General features: G+C 37.9%; 1 protein-coding gene across 5 annotated transcripts in view; it reads left to right on the plus strand.

Annotated features, from left to right (window-relative positions):
- Positions 1-16252, plus strand: part of WRN (WRN RecQ like helicase) — a 146724-nt gene that overhangs the window by 37410 nt on the left and 93062 nt on the right. For all 5 annotated transcript variants that reach the window (XM_055295908.2, XM_063610892.1, XM_063610894.1 and 2 more), the window contains 4 exons: positions 5576-5690; positions 10251-10680; positions 13395-13475; positions 14888-14968. In XM_055295908.2, coding sequence (XP_055151883.2) covers positions 5576-5690; positions 10251-10680; positions 13395-13475; positions 14888-14968 — 707 coding nt within the window. The remainder of the gene's footprint in view (positions 1-5575; positions 5691-10250; positions 10681-13394; positions 13476-14887; positions 14969-16252) is intronic.

The raw sequence follows: 16252 nt of genomic DNA on the forward strand, positions 1-16252 counted from the left end.
TACAGTTTTATTGGGGATATAGATGAGTGAAGAAAGCAATTGCAGTATAGGGAGATGAGTCTTATATCATGGGAAAACAAGGTGCTGTAGTTGGCACACCGAGAGGCATCTGACACATATTGGGGGAAATATTCTAGAATACTTCCTGGAGAAAGTGCAGGTAAAAGCCAGACCTGAAACCTGAGCAAGAGTTAGCTAAGGCCAAGGGCAGTAATCCTAGCACTTTGGGAGGCTGTAATCCTAGCACTTAGGGAGGCTGAGGTGGGTGGATCACCTGAGGTCAGGAGTTCGAGACCAGCCTGGCCAAAATGGTGCAACACCATCTGTACTAAAAATACAAAAAATCAGCTGATTGTGGTGACGGGCACCTGTAATCCCAGCTACTTGGGAGGCTGAGGCAGGAGAATCGCTTTAATCTGGGAGGCGGAGGTTATAGTGAGCCGAGATCGCGCCATTGTGCTCCAGCCTGCACAAGAGCGAGACTCTGTCTCAAAAAAAAAAAAAGTTAGCTAGCTGAAGAGTATAGGAAAGAATGGGTACACGAAATTACAGGTGCCAAGTTACAGAGGTAAGAGAAATGATGGTATCTATATAGTGAACATTGAATAGGGCTGGGCAGATGAAGGTGAAGCAGAAAAAGGAAAGCAGATGGGCCATGGTAAGGAGTTTATATCTCCTCCCAAGAGCAATCGAAGTGACTGAGAGTTTTAAACACAGCAGTGAAGTGAATTACATTAAAAAAATAAGAACTTGGGCTCTAGAATAAAAAATGGATGGTAGGAGGGAGGCAGGAGTCACCGTAGGAATATCTTTTGGGAGGCTGTGACAATAATCCAAGTGAGAAGTAATGGCAACTTGAGTGGGTTAATTGTGTTGAGAATGGAGAGAAGTTGACAGATTCAAAATTCATTTTTTTTCTTTTTTTGAGTCTCACTCTGTCACCCAGGCTGGAGTGCAGTGATGCGATCTTGGCTTACCACAGCTTCCACCTCCTGGGTTCAAGTGATTCTCCTGCCTCAGCCTCCTGAGTAACTGGGATTACAGGTACCTGCCACCACGCCCAGCTAATTTTTGTATGTTTAGTGGAGATGTGGTTTTGCCATTTTGGCCAGGCTGGTCTCGAACTCCTGGTCTCAAGTCTTCCGCCCACCTCAGCCTCCCAAAGCGCTAGAATTATAGGCATGAACTACCACACCTGACCTCAAAATACATTTAATAGAGCAAGCATGAGTCACTATGCCCAGCCTCAAAATACATTTAATAAACCAATGGAATTTGAGGTAATGATGAAAGACACATGTCAAGGATCATTCCTGTGTTGTTGGCATAAGCAACGGGTGAAAAGCATTGAGGAAGAGCAGGATTTCGGGATGCGTTGTCACACAGTTGATTTTAGGTATGTTAAGGGAGGGAGAGCTGTAAGACAGCAAAGTGGAGGTGGTGCAAGAATTAGTTGTGTTGGCTGTAGCGCAGAGGACAGTTTGAGTTAAGAGAGTTGGGACTGAGAATCCCCAGGAACTCTTAGTGTTGAACATTTGCGTGGAGAGGGGGACACCAAAGGAGTTGCCATAGACATCGAGGAAATTAGGAGGTGTGATGTGCAGAAAGCCAAGTGAAGAAAATGTTTTAAGTAGGAGGATGCTATCAACTGTTTTAAATTCTGCTGAGAGTTTGAGAAACCGAGGACTTAGAATTCATCATTAGATTTGGCAATGCACTGATCATTTGTAATCTTTTAAACAATAGTTTTGCTGTACTGGGTAGCATAGGAGTGTTTTGAGGAGTGGTCATTTGGAGCATATGCTATTCAAACAGAGAAGAGTCCACGGGCTTTGGTATCATGAAGGTCCTGTAACCAAGAGAATGAGGTGGGTGGAAGTCATATTAACGTGAATAGAGGAGTAAGTTAGATCTGAGGAATGTGGAAACAGAGACAGGGTCTCATTATGTTGCCCAGCCTGGCTCAGACTCGTGGCCTCAAGCGATCCTCCTGCCTCAGCCTCCTGAATACCTCGGGTTTCAGGCCTCTGCATCTGGCTTGAAAACAACATTTTCTTAGAAGCTTGTTTTAGTTGTTTTAGAAATAACTAAGGCATGTGTAAGCAACTGTTCTAGAAGCTTAGTTTGGAAAGGGAACGTTTATTGATGCATATAACACTTATATGTTGGGTGCTTATGTGTCAGGCACTGTTAGAGTTGCTCAGGAAAATTTACAAACCAAGCAAACCATGCCGCTTCATTTCCTTTGGGTGAAGTGAGAGAGCCATGTAGTTAGCTGAAGGAAGAGCATAGCAGGATTAGAGGGAAGAAAGTGCAAAGCCTCCTAGGGTGATTGGCTGGCTCTTTTGGAGGAACAGTGCCTATAACTGAATGAAATGAGTGAGGGTAAGTGTGAGTGGCAGGAAATGAGGCTAGAAAAGGAGCTTGGGCCACATCACTTAGGGCCTTGTAGGCTGTGAATCTGACTTCATTTCTTATTAATGAAAATAAATACGATGATGGGTGATGGGAAACCCATAGAAGGTTTGGAGCAGAAGAATGATATAATTAAAATTTTATTTTAGAAAGATTTTTCTGGTTGTTGTAAGAGGAAAAATGTTTAGCCCCAGGGCATTTTGGCAGAGAGTTAGGAGGCTATTGTAACAGCCCAGGCAATAGACAATAATTGTTTGAATTAGGCGGGTAGCAATAGAAGTGATGAGAGGTGGTAGCTTCTGTAGGTATTTGGAAGATATATATTGTGAGGGATTTGCTGATGAATTCCCTGTAAGGGGTGAGATGTAAAGATTCATAGAACATTAAGATATTTTGTTCAGATCATCTGATGAATGGAAAGGTCAGTTATAGTGGACAGATTATGAGAAGAACAGGTTTGGGTGAGAAAACTTTAGATTTCAGTGTTGGATATCCTAAGTTTTAGATGATTATTGATATCCAAGAGAATATCTTAGTTGGAAATATGATCCCAAAGTTCAAGGTTGGGGTTGGAGATGTAATTCAGATCTGATGGTAGTTAAAGCAGTGAGACTGAATGAGATAAAATAGGGAGTGAATGAAATAAAGAATAGACGTGATATTGACCTCAAGGGCACACCAGCATTTAGAGGTTGGGAAGATGAGGAGAGGCAGCAAAGAGGACTGGGAGGGCCACTAATGAAGGAGGGAAGTACAGGAGGTGTTTAGTTCTGAAGCCACCTGAAGAAAATGTTTGAAATAGGAAGAAGTTGTCAGTTGCTTTAAATCATTTGGAGAGGTTGAGTGAGATGAGAGTCTAGAATTAACAGTTAGGTTCGATGGTGTAGAGGCCATCAGTAACCTTTATTTTCTTTTTTTTTTTTGAGATGGAGTCTTGCTCAGTCGCCCGGGCTGGAATGCAGTGGCGCGATCTCCGCTCACTGCAAGCTCCGCCTCCCGGGTTCACACTATTCTCCTGCCTCAGCCTCCCGAGTAGCTGGGACTACAGGCGCCTGCCACCATGCCCGGCTAATTTTTTTTTTTTTTTTGTATTTTTAGTAGAGATGGGGTTTCACCATGTTAGCCAGGATAGTCTTGATCTCCTGACCTCGTGATCCACCCGCCTCGGCCTCCCAAAGTGCTGGGATTACAGGCGTGAGCCACTGCGCCCCGCTCATCAGTAACCTTTTCAAAAGCAGCTTTGCTCTACTGATTTGGGTAAAAGCTTAGTTGCAGTTGGTTTGGGAGGAAATGGGAGCAGAAAATTTGAGAGAGTGAGTATAGACAACTCTTCCAAGGAATTTCGCTATAAATGGGAGTAGAGATCTGAAGACTGAATAATTAGCAAATTGAAAAGTGGGAAGACGAGGTAATTCTCATATTATTTCATTTTTCTTAGTGAAATAAGAGGTGAAGTTGTTCTCTGAGTAATAGGAGGGTCAAACAGGTGTTAGAAGTTCACAAAGGAAGAGGTTTGAAATAGTCATTTTGAGAGTGGGAAATGTAGAAGAATTAACAGTCATTGCTGAGGGTGCGTTTGAAATCTGTCATGAGTTTAAAATAACTTGTGTCATCATCGATGTGCTTTATTTTCAACTCTATTCAACTGCTTGGGTGTAGGCATCAGGTAGGTTAAAAAAAGTGGGCTTTATTACTAGTAGAGGTTTTGCCAGGTAATTACCATGGAGGGAGGGAAGAGCAAAGGAGTTGAGAGTCTATAGAGAAAAAGGAATGATTACTGTAATGTGGGTAAGAGAGGAATGGAAGGCTCAGTGGGGAGTGGGAGTAGGGATGGGATAGGTAAGGAAAAGGTGATAGGATCAATGGATTTGGTTCTGCAAGTGTCAAAGTATTGTTGGGGAAAGCATGCTGGAAGGAAAGATAGGGATGCTGGTGTTCTCAGGCTGGAAGGCTTACAGTTGAAGTCTGGAAGTGGTGATTTTGTTGGCAATTATAAGGTCAACGGTATGACTATGGAATTGAGTGGCTAAGGTCTGTTGAAGAAAAGATTGTCGGAAATGCAGGGGTCAAGGAACTGGCCTGCGGGTGTTGAAGTCACTGGCAGTGATCACAGGAATAGTAGTGGAGGGAAAGTCAGTTAATAAATCAGGCACTAAGATCTCCAAGGGATGAAAGGATGCAGTTTGGAGATGACAAGATACTGTAGTAATCAGGAATAGCAGGTTTTGTAGCTCTGTCTCATAGGTCTCAGAGGAGATGGGCTTTTGAAGGACAAGAGAAATGATGATGAATAAATTCTAAGCAAGCGAAGTGTTTGGGAAAGCAGGGCAGGCTTTGTGCTGTTGATGGCAAATGATGTACCAGACAGGATGAAGTTGAGAATTTGGATCACTGATTAGAAAGGCTTACATTTTATTTTGGCCGGGGGTGGTAGCTCGTGCCTGTAATCCCAGCACTTTGGGAGGCCAAGGTGGGTGGATCCCTTGAGGCCAGAAGTTGGAGACCAGCCTGGCCACCATGGCGAAACACTGTCTCTACTAGAAATACAAAAAAAAAAAAAAAAAAAATTAGCTGGTTGTGGTGGCACATGCCTGTAGTCCCAGCTACTCCAGGGGCTAGGGCATGAGAATAGCTTGAAGCCGGGAGGTGGAGGTTGCAGTGAGCCGAGATTGCGCCACTGCACTCCAGCCTGGGCGACAGAGTGAGACTCTGTCTCAAAAAGAAAAAAAAAAGGAAGGGCTTACATTTTATTTTGGTGATGACTGGGAATGAAGGCAATGAGGGATGACTGTTGAAGGCTGTGCTTACTAAACAGTATTATTAAGTAGCAGCATACATGGTGTTATACTGACTTCTGATTTTGCAATAGTACAGACGGGTTCAGATTCTCATTTCCATATTCTCCTTCTGCCTAGGCGAATAACTGCTGGGTTATAATACATATGACTGCAGATCATTTGGAATTTACTTTAAATTTAAACAATAAAAATTTGAAAGAGAGGGAAAGCGACTGAGACAATTTGGGGATTGAATAAGAAGGTCTTTTTGCTGGAATTCATTTAAGGAAATAAAATGAAAATTTGAGCCCTAATATTATTTAATGAAGTAGTATCTCTGCTTTGTGGTTTGAAAATTAATATTGATGTTTTTTTTCCCCCAGAGGAAGAAATCCTACTTAGTGACATGAACAAACAGTTGACTTCAATCTCTGAGGAAGTGATGGATCTGGCTAAGCATCTTCCTGATGCTTTCAGTAAATTGGAAAACCCACAGAGGTTAAATATTACCTTTTTTTTTTTTTAACTTAAATCAATTCTGTTTTTTTTTTTTATCACATTTTCCTATATGTGAAGAATACTAGTCATTAAGGCTGACTCATAGAAATTTGCTTGAATACACACACACAGACTGACGTATAAATTTGAGAAATATCTTTCCAGTTGTTGAATAGTGAATCCAAAGGTTTAAGCCTTTTCTGTCTGCTTTGTAGGATGTTTTATGAAACAAAGGAATAGAAATTGTATTCATATTACACATTTTGAAATTATATCTATATTATATTTTTGGTCAAAGCAAAATAAATTATACATTAAGGAAAATATTTAAGATTCAAAGTTGTCATTTTCTTTCTGTTAATGAGTATCTTTGATTTAATAACATTTATAGTTTGGTCACTTGAAATCTATAGCGACCAAAAGCAACTTCATACTTAGTAGCCTCATTTCTGTTATTATCTGATTATTACTTAAGAATTCTACTTAATTAATAGATTATTGGAACAAAAGGCATTCTAATTTTAGAGATTCTTTTATAGTTAAAGCACTAGGTAACTTAAAAAATTTGGATCAAATGTTATACAGATTAATAGACCTTGGAATACAGGGGCTATGTCTTTTTGGAATCAGACCTTGTCCTGGCCTTAATTGCAGGATGACTTCCTTATTAAATCTCTAAAAGCAGGAATGCTCTGGAATAATGAACAATTAGAATGTGGTAATGTAATTTTGGGCCAAAAAATACTTTGTAGAAATGTGAAGCTCTTACTTGGAATAGAAAGAATTCTGACTTGAAAAAGTGCAGTTAATGTATGCTTTTCTGGATAAGATTTGTGATGGATTTTGATTGAGATTTAAAACCCTGATACATAAATTTAGCTTTTTTGTCAAAGTAAGTTGCCCCCCTAGAATTTGTTTTGGTAATTTTTAATGCAAACTTGGAGAATTTCTGAAAGATGTAACTTTCTTTTTTTTGAGACGGAGTCTCGCTCTGTTGCCCAGGCTGGAGTGTAGTGACATGATCTCGGCTCACTGCAAGCTCCGCCTCCCAGGTTGACACCATTCTCCTGCCTCAGCCTCCTGAGTAGCTGGGACTACCGGCGCCTGCCACCCCATCTGGCTAATTTTTTTTTATTTTTAGTAGAGACGGGGTTTCACCGTGTTAGCCAGGACCGTGGTCTCGATCTCCTCACCTCATGGTCTGCCCGCCTCAGCCTCCCAAAGTGCTGGGATTACAGGCATTAGCCACTGTGCCCGGCCTGAAAGATGTAACTTTAAAATGGGGAAGGATACTAGTAAAGCCATTTCTTACTCATTTATACATTTTTCCCTCCATGAAATTAGAGCAGTCACCTTTTACATGACTTTTACATGCATTTCAGATTTTTGTACTAGCAATTAAAATATCTACTGGATGTAAATCACATATGCTTAATGCTTTGCTTCCTAATATCTGTTGAAGTCAATTAAAATATAAAGACAGATCTTTAAATTGAAAATGTTTTATTTGGGAAGCAAGAATTAAATCTGGGGCATATACACAGACTGGGTATCTTTGATATCTCTGAAGAACAAAGAGAAGTTTGGAAGTTATAGAAAAAGGAAAATGTGACATATTGTTTTTCCAGAAAGTTCTTTGGCACTAGTAAATTTTGGGGAGTTGGAAGCTCTGATTGGTTAGTGACTGTGGTGGGTAAAACTAGTCTTAGAGTCGCAACAGGTTGTTTCAGTATCTATTAGATAAAACGGGTTTTAGGTTACAATAGGCAGTTACAGCAGCTAGGCTCGCAGAAAATTACATTCTTAGAGTAATGTTATGTGCCTTGAGTGCTTTTTTCCCCTTGGCCCTTGACCCTGATTTAGTTGGATATGACACGAATTATCAATTTATATAATTACTTTTTACATATTGAAGCTACATAGGTTTTCTTAAAACTTGGAAATGGGAAATACCGGGTCTTGTGAAGTTTTAGTGCGAAAACAATAACTAGTCTCTTATTTCATGCTCTTTGTAACAAGTCTGCAGTAATATCTAATGTATCTAGATGACACCTCGGAACCAGGAGGGAACAAAAAAGACCTCTGAGCAGTCAAAATAATGCTATAAGCATGTATTCCAGCTTACTTTCTGCATTTCCAGTGGAGTGCAGGAGGCCACATTTTGTTCATGGATCCAGTTTGACAAGCTTGGGTACTGAGTTAAAGTAAAAATGGTGTAAATAAGTAATGATATGCACATGACAGTAGGTGGAAGTGACAGCTGACAATCTGAAAGAGTGGACAAAACTATAAAAATCAGAACTAAGAACTCTTAGAGTGGTTTGAAGTTTGTTACAGAAGGGAGCAGCGTTATGCTTCAGTGGACTCTGAAGGTATTGGCAGTGTATAGTACTGCTTAGTCATTGATTTAAATTCAGTATATATCTCTTCTATTGCTGTCATGTACTTGACATTCTGCTGGGTGCTAAGGCTGTCTGCAGGCTACTAATATGCATAATAACAATCCTGAAAAAGAAGGAAAAGTACACTGTGCCTTACTGAAGAAGGCAGGACAGCCTTTGGTACTTGTTAGAGTAAATATTAGTTATCTTACATAAAGCATGTTATATTCCCTGATGTCAGGGCCTGATAAATGAGCCCTTACACTCTTGATAGTCAATCTGTGCCACTGTTGCTGTGTTTGTATGTTACACCATTTCCTGTCCGTGTAACAATTAAACTGAATCACATATTTGTTCCTACTAAACTATTTGCATATAATTTTAAAATTTCAGTGGCTGTATATAAAGCTAAAAGTTCTTTATAAGATTTATAGAATTTTAGACTGTTTAAATTAGATAACATTAGTGTGTTTTTAGTTTTTGAATTTAATTTTGCTCTTGATTTTGTTTGTGTTAATGTAGACTTTTCTACTTAAGCTTGAGCCCAACTTTGGAGTGGTGTTTTCGGTGATGGAAGTAACTGGAAATAACTCATAAAACCACTTAGTATTTTTGATAGGTTATTCCCATGAAGGATCAAATTTTTACTTGAGTCATTAATATAAAATTTTAAAAGGCATGTCAGATTTTATGAAGCATTGATTTTAAATATATAAATATTAGAAGACCTAAACAAAATCACTAAAAGTAAAACATGTCCTTGCCTATCATACTCCCTTCACTTTTACTAATTTCTGCTTTTTTGAAGTACTTTAATAAGCTCTACAACAAACAGACGAGATATTGTGCCTCATTTTACACTCTAGTAGTGGTTTTCCATTCCAACTAACTAGGTTGGGTTATAATATAGTCGTTTAAACTTACTTAGTTAAAATGTTATACATTAGCAACTGCAATTAAGGAGCTAAGAAATTCAGCTCATATTTATTTATATGCATCTTATCCGTATTTTCTCACTTGTTATATTTGCCTACTGATGGGAAATTGATTTTTTTCTGTTCCAAAAATGTAGAGTTTCGAGATTTTTGGAGATGCAAAATAGCATCATTTTCAAATTAGAGCACAGACACTCTTACTTGTTGCAGTTGGGACTAGTAATTGATCAGTGAAGTGAAAAAATTAGGCAAAACGGTATCATCAAAATTTTCTTTCTTTTTTTTTTTCGAGATGGAGTATTGCTCTTGTCACCCCGGCTGGAGTGCAATGGCACGATCTCAGCTCACTGGGACCTCCACCTATGGGATTCAAGTGATTCTCCTGCCTCAGCCTCCTGAGTAGCTGAGATTACAGGCGCGTGCCACCACGTCCAGCTAATTTTTGTATTTTTAGTAGAGATATGGTTTTGCCATGTTGGCCAGACTGGTCTCGAACTCCTGACCTCAAGTGATTCACCCGCCTTAGCCTCCCAAAGTGCTGGGATTACAGGCGTGAGCCACTGCACCCGCCCCAAATTTTCTTTTAAGTTAATGTTTGTTTGTTCCAATCTTTTTGTGTATGTCAAGGCTTTTTCATTACATACAGGCCAGCTCTTTGGAATTCTGCATAGTGTTTCTTGTTTAAACCACACCTATAATGTACCATCTACAATTTCCAATTCTTTAAGACAGTGAAAAATTAAGACACTTGAAGCAATCTGAGTGCAGAGTCCTAGGCATTATAATTTTCCTTGAGACTTTTAGGGTTCTTTTATCACAGTTTATCAAACACCTTTTTTTTTAAACAAAAAAGAAATTTACAAAATCTTTCCATGTATTCAACTTAGAATTTAGTGAAATAGGGTGTTTTTTTTTTGGTGGTCATGTATCATCAACTTACTTTACATTTAATTAAATTAATCAACAAAAAACATATAGTTGGCATAAACAAATTTGGGACCAAGCACTACTGACTCTTAGTAAACATGCAAGTCCACTGTTGGTGCAGAAGTGCCTTGATGCTAGAGAGTAGCCTGCAAGCTGTAATTATATATGGGCATTAGGGAATGAAGAACAGCCTTAATACTATTGATCTTTTAAGTGAAGGTCAGCTTAGAAAGCTTTTACTTATTAAAAAGCTTCACAATTTGTCCTTGTAGTTAATGCAATTAAAGTTGAATTAATCTTTCTTAATTTTTTTTTAGGGTTTCTATCTTACTAAAGGATATTTCAGAAAATCTGTATTCACTGAGGAAGATGATAATTGGGTCTACTAACCTTGAGACTGAACTGAGGCCCAGCAATAACTTAAACTTATTATCTTTTGAAGATTCAACTACTGGGGGAGTACAACAGAAACAAATTAGAGAACATAAAGTTTTAATTAACGTTGAAGATGAAACGTGGGACCCAACACTTGATCATTTAGCTAAACATGATGGAGAAGATGTACTTGGAAATAAAGTGGAACGAAAAGAAGATGGATTTGAAGATGGAGTAGAAGACAATAAATTGAAAGAGAATACGGAAAGAGCTTGTTTGATGTCGTTAGATATTACAGAACATGAACTCCAAATTTTGGAACAGCAGGCTCAAGAAGAGTATCTTAGTGATATTGCGTATAAATCCACTGAGGTACTAATTAAAGAGGAAGCACATTTTTAGTTATTCGTAGGGTCTGGCTGACTTTATTTCTGTAAAGGGGCAGATAGTAAATATTTTAGGCTTTGTGGGTCATACAGTCTCTGTTGCAGTTACTCAGTTCTGCTGTTGTAGTGTGAAAGCAGCCACAGACAAATGTAAACAAATGTGCCTGTCTGTGTTTCAATAAAACTTTATCTACAAAAACAGATAGTAGGCCACATTTGGCTTGTGAGCCGTAGTTTGCTGTTCCTGACTTAGTATGATATGCAGCATTGTGTAGTGGAAAGATTTTATAGTGTCAGCAGACATTTGTTTGCTATTTTATAATTTCGTATGCTTTTTTCATAATAGATATCTCTGCTTTTGTGGATTCTCTTCATATCTACTAGTGTTTACTCTTCTGACTTTGATTTCTGGGGGTGTATTTTATTTCTTTATACAGAATTTTTTTCTTTTTTCTTTTGAGACAGGGTCTTGCTCTGTCACCCCAGCTGGAGTGCAGAGGTGTGATCTTGGCTCTTTGCAGCCTTCAACTCCTGGGCTTAAGCGATCCTCTCACCTCAGCCTCCCTAGTAGCTGGGACCACAGGCCTGCACCACTACACTCAGCTAAGTTTTGTATTTTTTATAGAGATGGGGTTTCACTCTCTTGCCCAGACTGGTCTCCAACTCCTGGACTCAAGTGATCCACCTCCCAAAGTGTTAGAATTATAGGTGTGAGTCACTGTGCATGGCCCAGAATTTCTTCACTTGCTCATGTGAGAGGGTTTCTAATAAACTCCTGATGCTTTTGCTTGACACTATAGTTTTATTGTCATCTCAGAGTCAGATTTTTTCTTTAATTTCTTCATTAAATTAATTTATTGATTTCTCATTTGTTTTGCATTAGTTTACAAAATTACTTAAGATGCCTATGTTCTCTGAAATTTTATATTTTATTTCACGATAAATAAGTTTTTTAAAAAAATTAGATTTGACCATTTAATTAGAGTTATATCCCCATCACTTTTCTAATGGCAACAATAATTTTAGCATTTGAGCAATTCTCTATATTTTGGTAACTATTAGTAATCACTTCTATCAGTATATACATGCATTTCATTTTAAAATGGTTTTCAAAATATTCTCATACCAACCATTCATAAAGGATGTTCCCCTTCTGGGAAATATCAGTTTTTGCTAACATCTGCATTTCCCTTTGATTTTCTAGGAATTTCTTATTAGGTATACACTTTAGGTGATATGTTTCATATAATATTATAGGATTATCAGGATTTCATCATTTTTTTTTTTTCTTTTTTTTTGAGACAGAGTCTTGCTCTGTTGCCCAGGCTGGAGTGCAGTGGCACGATCTCGGCTCACTGCAAGCTCCGCCTCCCGGGTTCACGCCATTCTCCTGCCTCAGCCTCCCAAGTAGCTGGGACTACAGGCAGCCGCCACCACGCCTGGCTAATTTTTTGTATTTTTTAGTAGAGACGGGGTTTCACTGTGTTAGCCAAGATGGTCTTGATCTCCTGACCTCGTGATTTTTTTTTTTTTCTTTTTTTTTTTTTTTTGAGATGGAATCTATCTCTGTTACCCAAGCTGGAGTGCAGTGGCGCAGTCTTGGCTCACTGCAACCTCTGCCTCCCCGGTTCAAGGGATTCTCCTACCTCAGCCTCCTGAGTCGCTGGGATTACAGGTGCCCGCCACCACACCTGGCTAATTTTTGTATTTTTAGTAGAGACGGGGTTTCACCATGTCGGCCATGCTGATCTCGAACTCCTGACCTCAAGGGATCCGCCTGCCTTGGCCTCCCAAAGTGCTGGGATTACAGGTGTGAGCCACTGCACCTGGCCTTGGATTTCGTGATTTGACTGACATCTTTTACACCAATTATTGCCATTTTTTATTGGGTACTAATTATTAGTATTGTTTTCTTTATTCGTTAAATAAGAAGTAAAAGAACTTTTAAAAAATAAAATAACTTTTTTTCCTAGTAAAAAGCTTATTTTCAATTTTTTTTTATTGCTTAAATTTTGCAGGTTAATTAAGGCTGTACTTCTTTTTCCTACTTCCTGTTTAAATATTTGGCATTTTTGAGGGTTTTCTTTTTATGGATTTTTGTGGAGGATCCCATCTCGTTGGACACTTGGTTCCTGGAGATTGCCAAATTATTGAAAAGTTTCCTCATACCCAAACATTGGCAATAGACTGAATAAATAACATCTCTGAAACTTTTTCAATTATGTAGAGAATGCTATTTGTAAAATACTGATTTATTTAAAGATATTACAATCATAGTAGTTTTTTGCAATCTTTTTTAAATCAGTGGATGTCAAGGAGCAACTATTGTTCTTTGTAGGGCATTTTTCAACATTGTGAAGAGTTCTTATACTCAAAAAGTTTGGGAGACACAGTTTGACATTGTTTAACCTGAGTTGAACTTGTCATTTTGTATTCTTGTTTAGAGCAGGGATTATATTTTGTCTCTTTATCTAACTTTGTATTCCTATTTCTTTCTTTCTCTTTGGTTCTTTGTTTCTTTGTTCATTCTTCTCTCTCTCCCTTTTTTATCTATCATATAAATATGTAAATATATATTATATATCCATTAGGGAAGAGGAAGTTGTCTAAAGATATCTAATATATAGGAGTTTTGTTCTGCAGAAAAGAGGATATGAAGTCAATTATATTGGAAATTAATGCTTAATACTTTTTTTAAAGCATTTATCTCCCAATAATAATGAAAACGATACGTCCTATGTAATTGAGAGCGATGAAGATTTAGAAATGGAGATGCTTAAGGTATGTTTACAATTATAAAAACATTACTTCAAGTTCTTTCCAAAGGACGTTGAATTAAGTAAAATATTAACTAATTCTAAACCAGGTTCCACCACAATGAAATTGCTACTAATTATGTAACATTAGATTTCACATTTTCCAATTCATGTTTCTTTTATGTAGTCTATGAATAATGGGTTAGAGGTAATATACTAATTTTAAATGTGCTTTCCTTGTTCCTTCTTATTTTTTATTTTGAGACAGGGTCTCACTCTATCACCCAGGCTGGAGTGCAGTTGCTCCATCTTGGCTCACTGCAACCTTCACCTCCTGGGCTCAAGTGATCCTCCTGCATAAGCCTTCGGCGACCTGTATAAGCCTCTGGCGTAGCTGGGATTATGGGCGTGCACCACCATGCCCGGCTAATTTTTATAGTTTTAGTAGAGACAGGGTTTCACCATGTTGTCCTTGCTGGTCTCGAACTCCTTACCTCAAGTAATCCACCCGCCTTGGCCTCCCAAAGTGCTGGGATTACAGGTGTGAGCCACTGCACCTGGCCTTGGATTTCATTATTTGACTGACATCTTTTACACCAATTATTGCCATTTTTTTATTGGGTACCAATTATTAGTATTGTTTTCTTTACTCTTTAAGAAGCAAAAGAACTTGTTTTCTTAAAAAAGAACTTTTTTCCTAGTAAAAAGCTTATTTTCAATTTTTTTTATTGCTTAAATTTTGCAGGTTAATTAAGGCTGTACTTCCTTTTCCTACTTTCTGTTTAAATATTTGGCATTTTTTGAATGTTTTCTTTCTATGGATTTTTGTGGAGGATCCCATCTCGTTGGACACTTGGTTCCTGGAGATTGCCAAATTATTGAAAAGTTTCCTCATACCCAAACATTGGCAATAGACTGAATAAATAACATCTCTGACACTATTTTTCAATTATATAGAGAATGCTATTTGTAAAATACTGATTTATTTAAAGATATTACAATCATAGTAGTTTTTTGCAATTTTTTTTTAAATCAGTGGATGTCAAGGAACAACTATTGTTCTTCATACGGCATTTTTCAACATTGTGAAGAGTTCTTATATTCAAAAAGTTTGGGAGACACAGTTTGACATTGTTTAACCTGAGTTGAACTTGTCATTTTGTATTCTTGTTTAGAGCAGAGATTTTATTTTGTCTCTTTATCTAACTTTGTATTCGTAACTGTATTTCTTTCTTTCTCTTTGGTTCTTTGTTTCTTTGTTCATTCTTCTCTCTCTCCTTTTTTTATCTATCATATAAATATGTAAATATATATTATATATCCATTAGGGAAGAGGAAGTTGTCTAAAGATATCTAGTATATAGGAGCTTTGTTCTGCGAAAAGAGGATATGAAGTCAATTATATTGGAAATTAATGCTTAATACTTTTTTTTAAAGCATTTATCTCCCAATAATAATGAAAACGATACGTCCTATGTAATTGAGAGCGATGAAGATTTAGAAATGGAGATGCTTAAGGTATGTTTACAATTATAAAAACATTACTTCAAGTTCTTTCCAAAGGACGTTGAATTAAGTAAAATATTAACTAATTCTAAACCAGCTTCCACCACAATGAAATTGCTACTAATTATATAACATTAGATTTCACATTTTCCAATTCATGTTTCTTTTATGTAGTCTATGAATAATGGGTTAGAGGTAATATACTAATTTTAAATGTACTTTCTTTGTTCCTTTTTTTTTGAAACAGGGTCTCACTCTGTCACCCAGGCTGGGGTGTAGTGGTGTCATCTTGACTCACTGCGACCTTCACATCTGGGGCTCAAGTGATCCTCCTGCATGAGCCTCCCGAGTAGCTGGGATTACAGGTGTGCGCCACCATACCCGGCATATTTTTGTATTTTTTGTAGAGATGGGGTTTCACCATGTTGCCCAGGATGGTCTTAAACTCCTGGGCTCAAGTGATCCACTGTCCTCAGCCTCCCAGTGTGCTGGGGATTGCAGGTGTGAGCCGCCGCATCCAGCCCTATGTTTCTTCTTGTGTTACTTTCTTGTAATTTTTTCCTGGAATATGGGTAGTGATTTGGCTCTCCAGTATTGAAATTGAGTTTCCTTTCTTCCAATTCATGTGTATCCATTTTTATTTGGAAGTTTTGTTTTTATACATTCAATAATCATCTTTCTTTGGTATTATTTACTATGGATATTTTATATTATATAATTTTCGAATGGATTAAATGGTTCAGTTTTACTCATTTATTATTGAGATTGAAAATACTAGTTTATAATTTATATATTTTCTATTCCTTTAACTCTAATTTCTTTGTCAGGTGTTATTAACCAAAGATGTATAATGAGAAAAGCCAATGTAGCTAAATTAAGTAAAAAATGAAGAAAAACACAGAAGTTCACCATTATGCATTTTTTTATTCTTAATCTTTAGGTTGATGAAATTTTTTTATTTTTATGAAATGAGATTAATTTCCTGACTTTTTTAGTTTTGAGGCCAAGTAATGAGTAGTGAGTAAGAGTGTATATTCTAGGGCCAGGCATGGTGGCTCACTCATGTAATCTCAGCACTTTGGGAGGCCGAGGCAGGAGGATCACTTCATTCCAGGAGTTTAAGACCAACCTGGGCAACATGGCAAAACCCTGTCTCTCCAGAAAAATACAGGAATTGGCTGGGTGTGGTGGCATGCACCTGTAGTCCCAGCTACTTGGGAGGCTGAGGTGGGAGGATCACCTGGGGAGCCTGGGGAGGTTGAGGCTGCAGTCAGCCATGACCATGCCACTGCACTC

Source organism: Symphalangus syndactylus, chromosome 10 (assembly GCF_028878055.3).
Source record: "Symphalangus syndactylus isolate Jambi chromosome 10, NHGRI_mSymSyn1-v2.1_pri, whole genome shotgun sequence".
NCBI lineage: Eukaryota > Metazoa > Chordata > Mammalia > Primates > Hylobatidae > Symphalangus > Symphalangus syndactylus.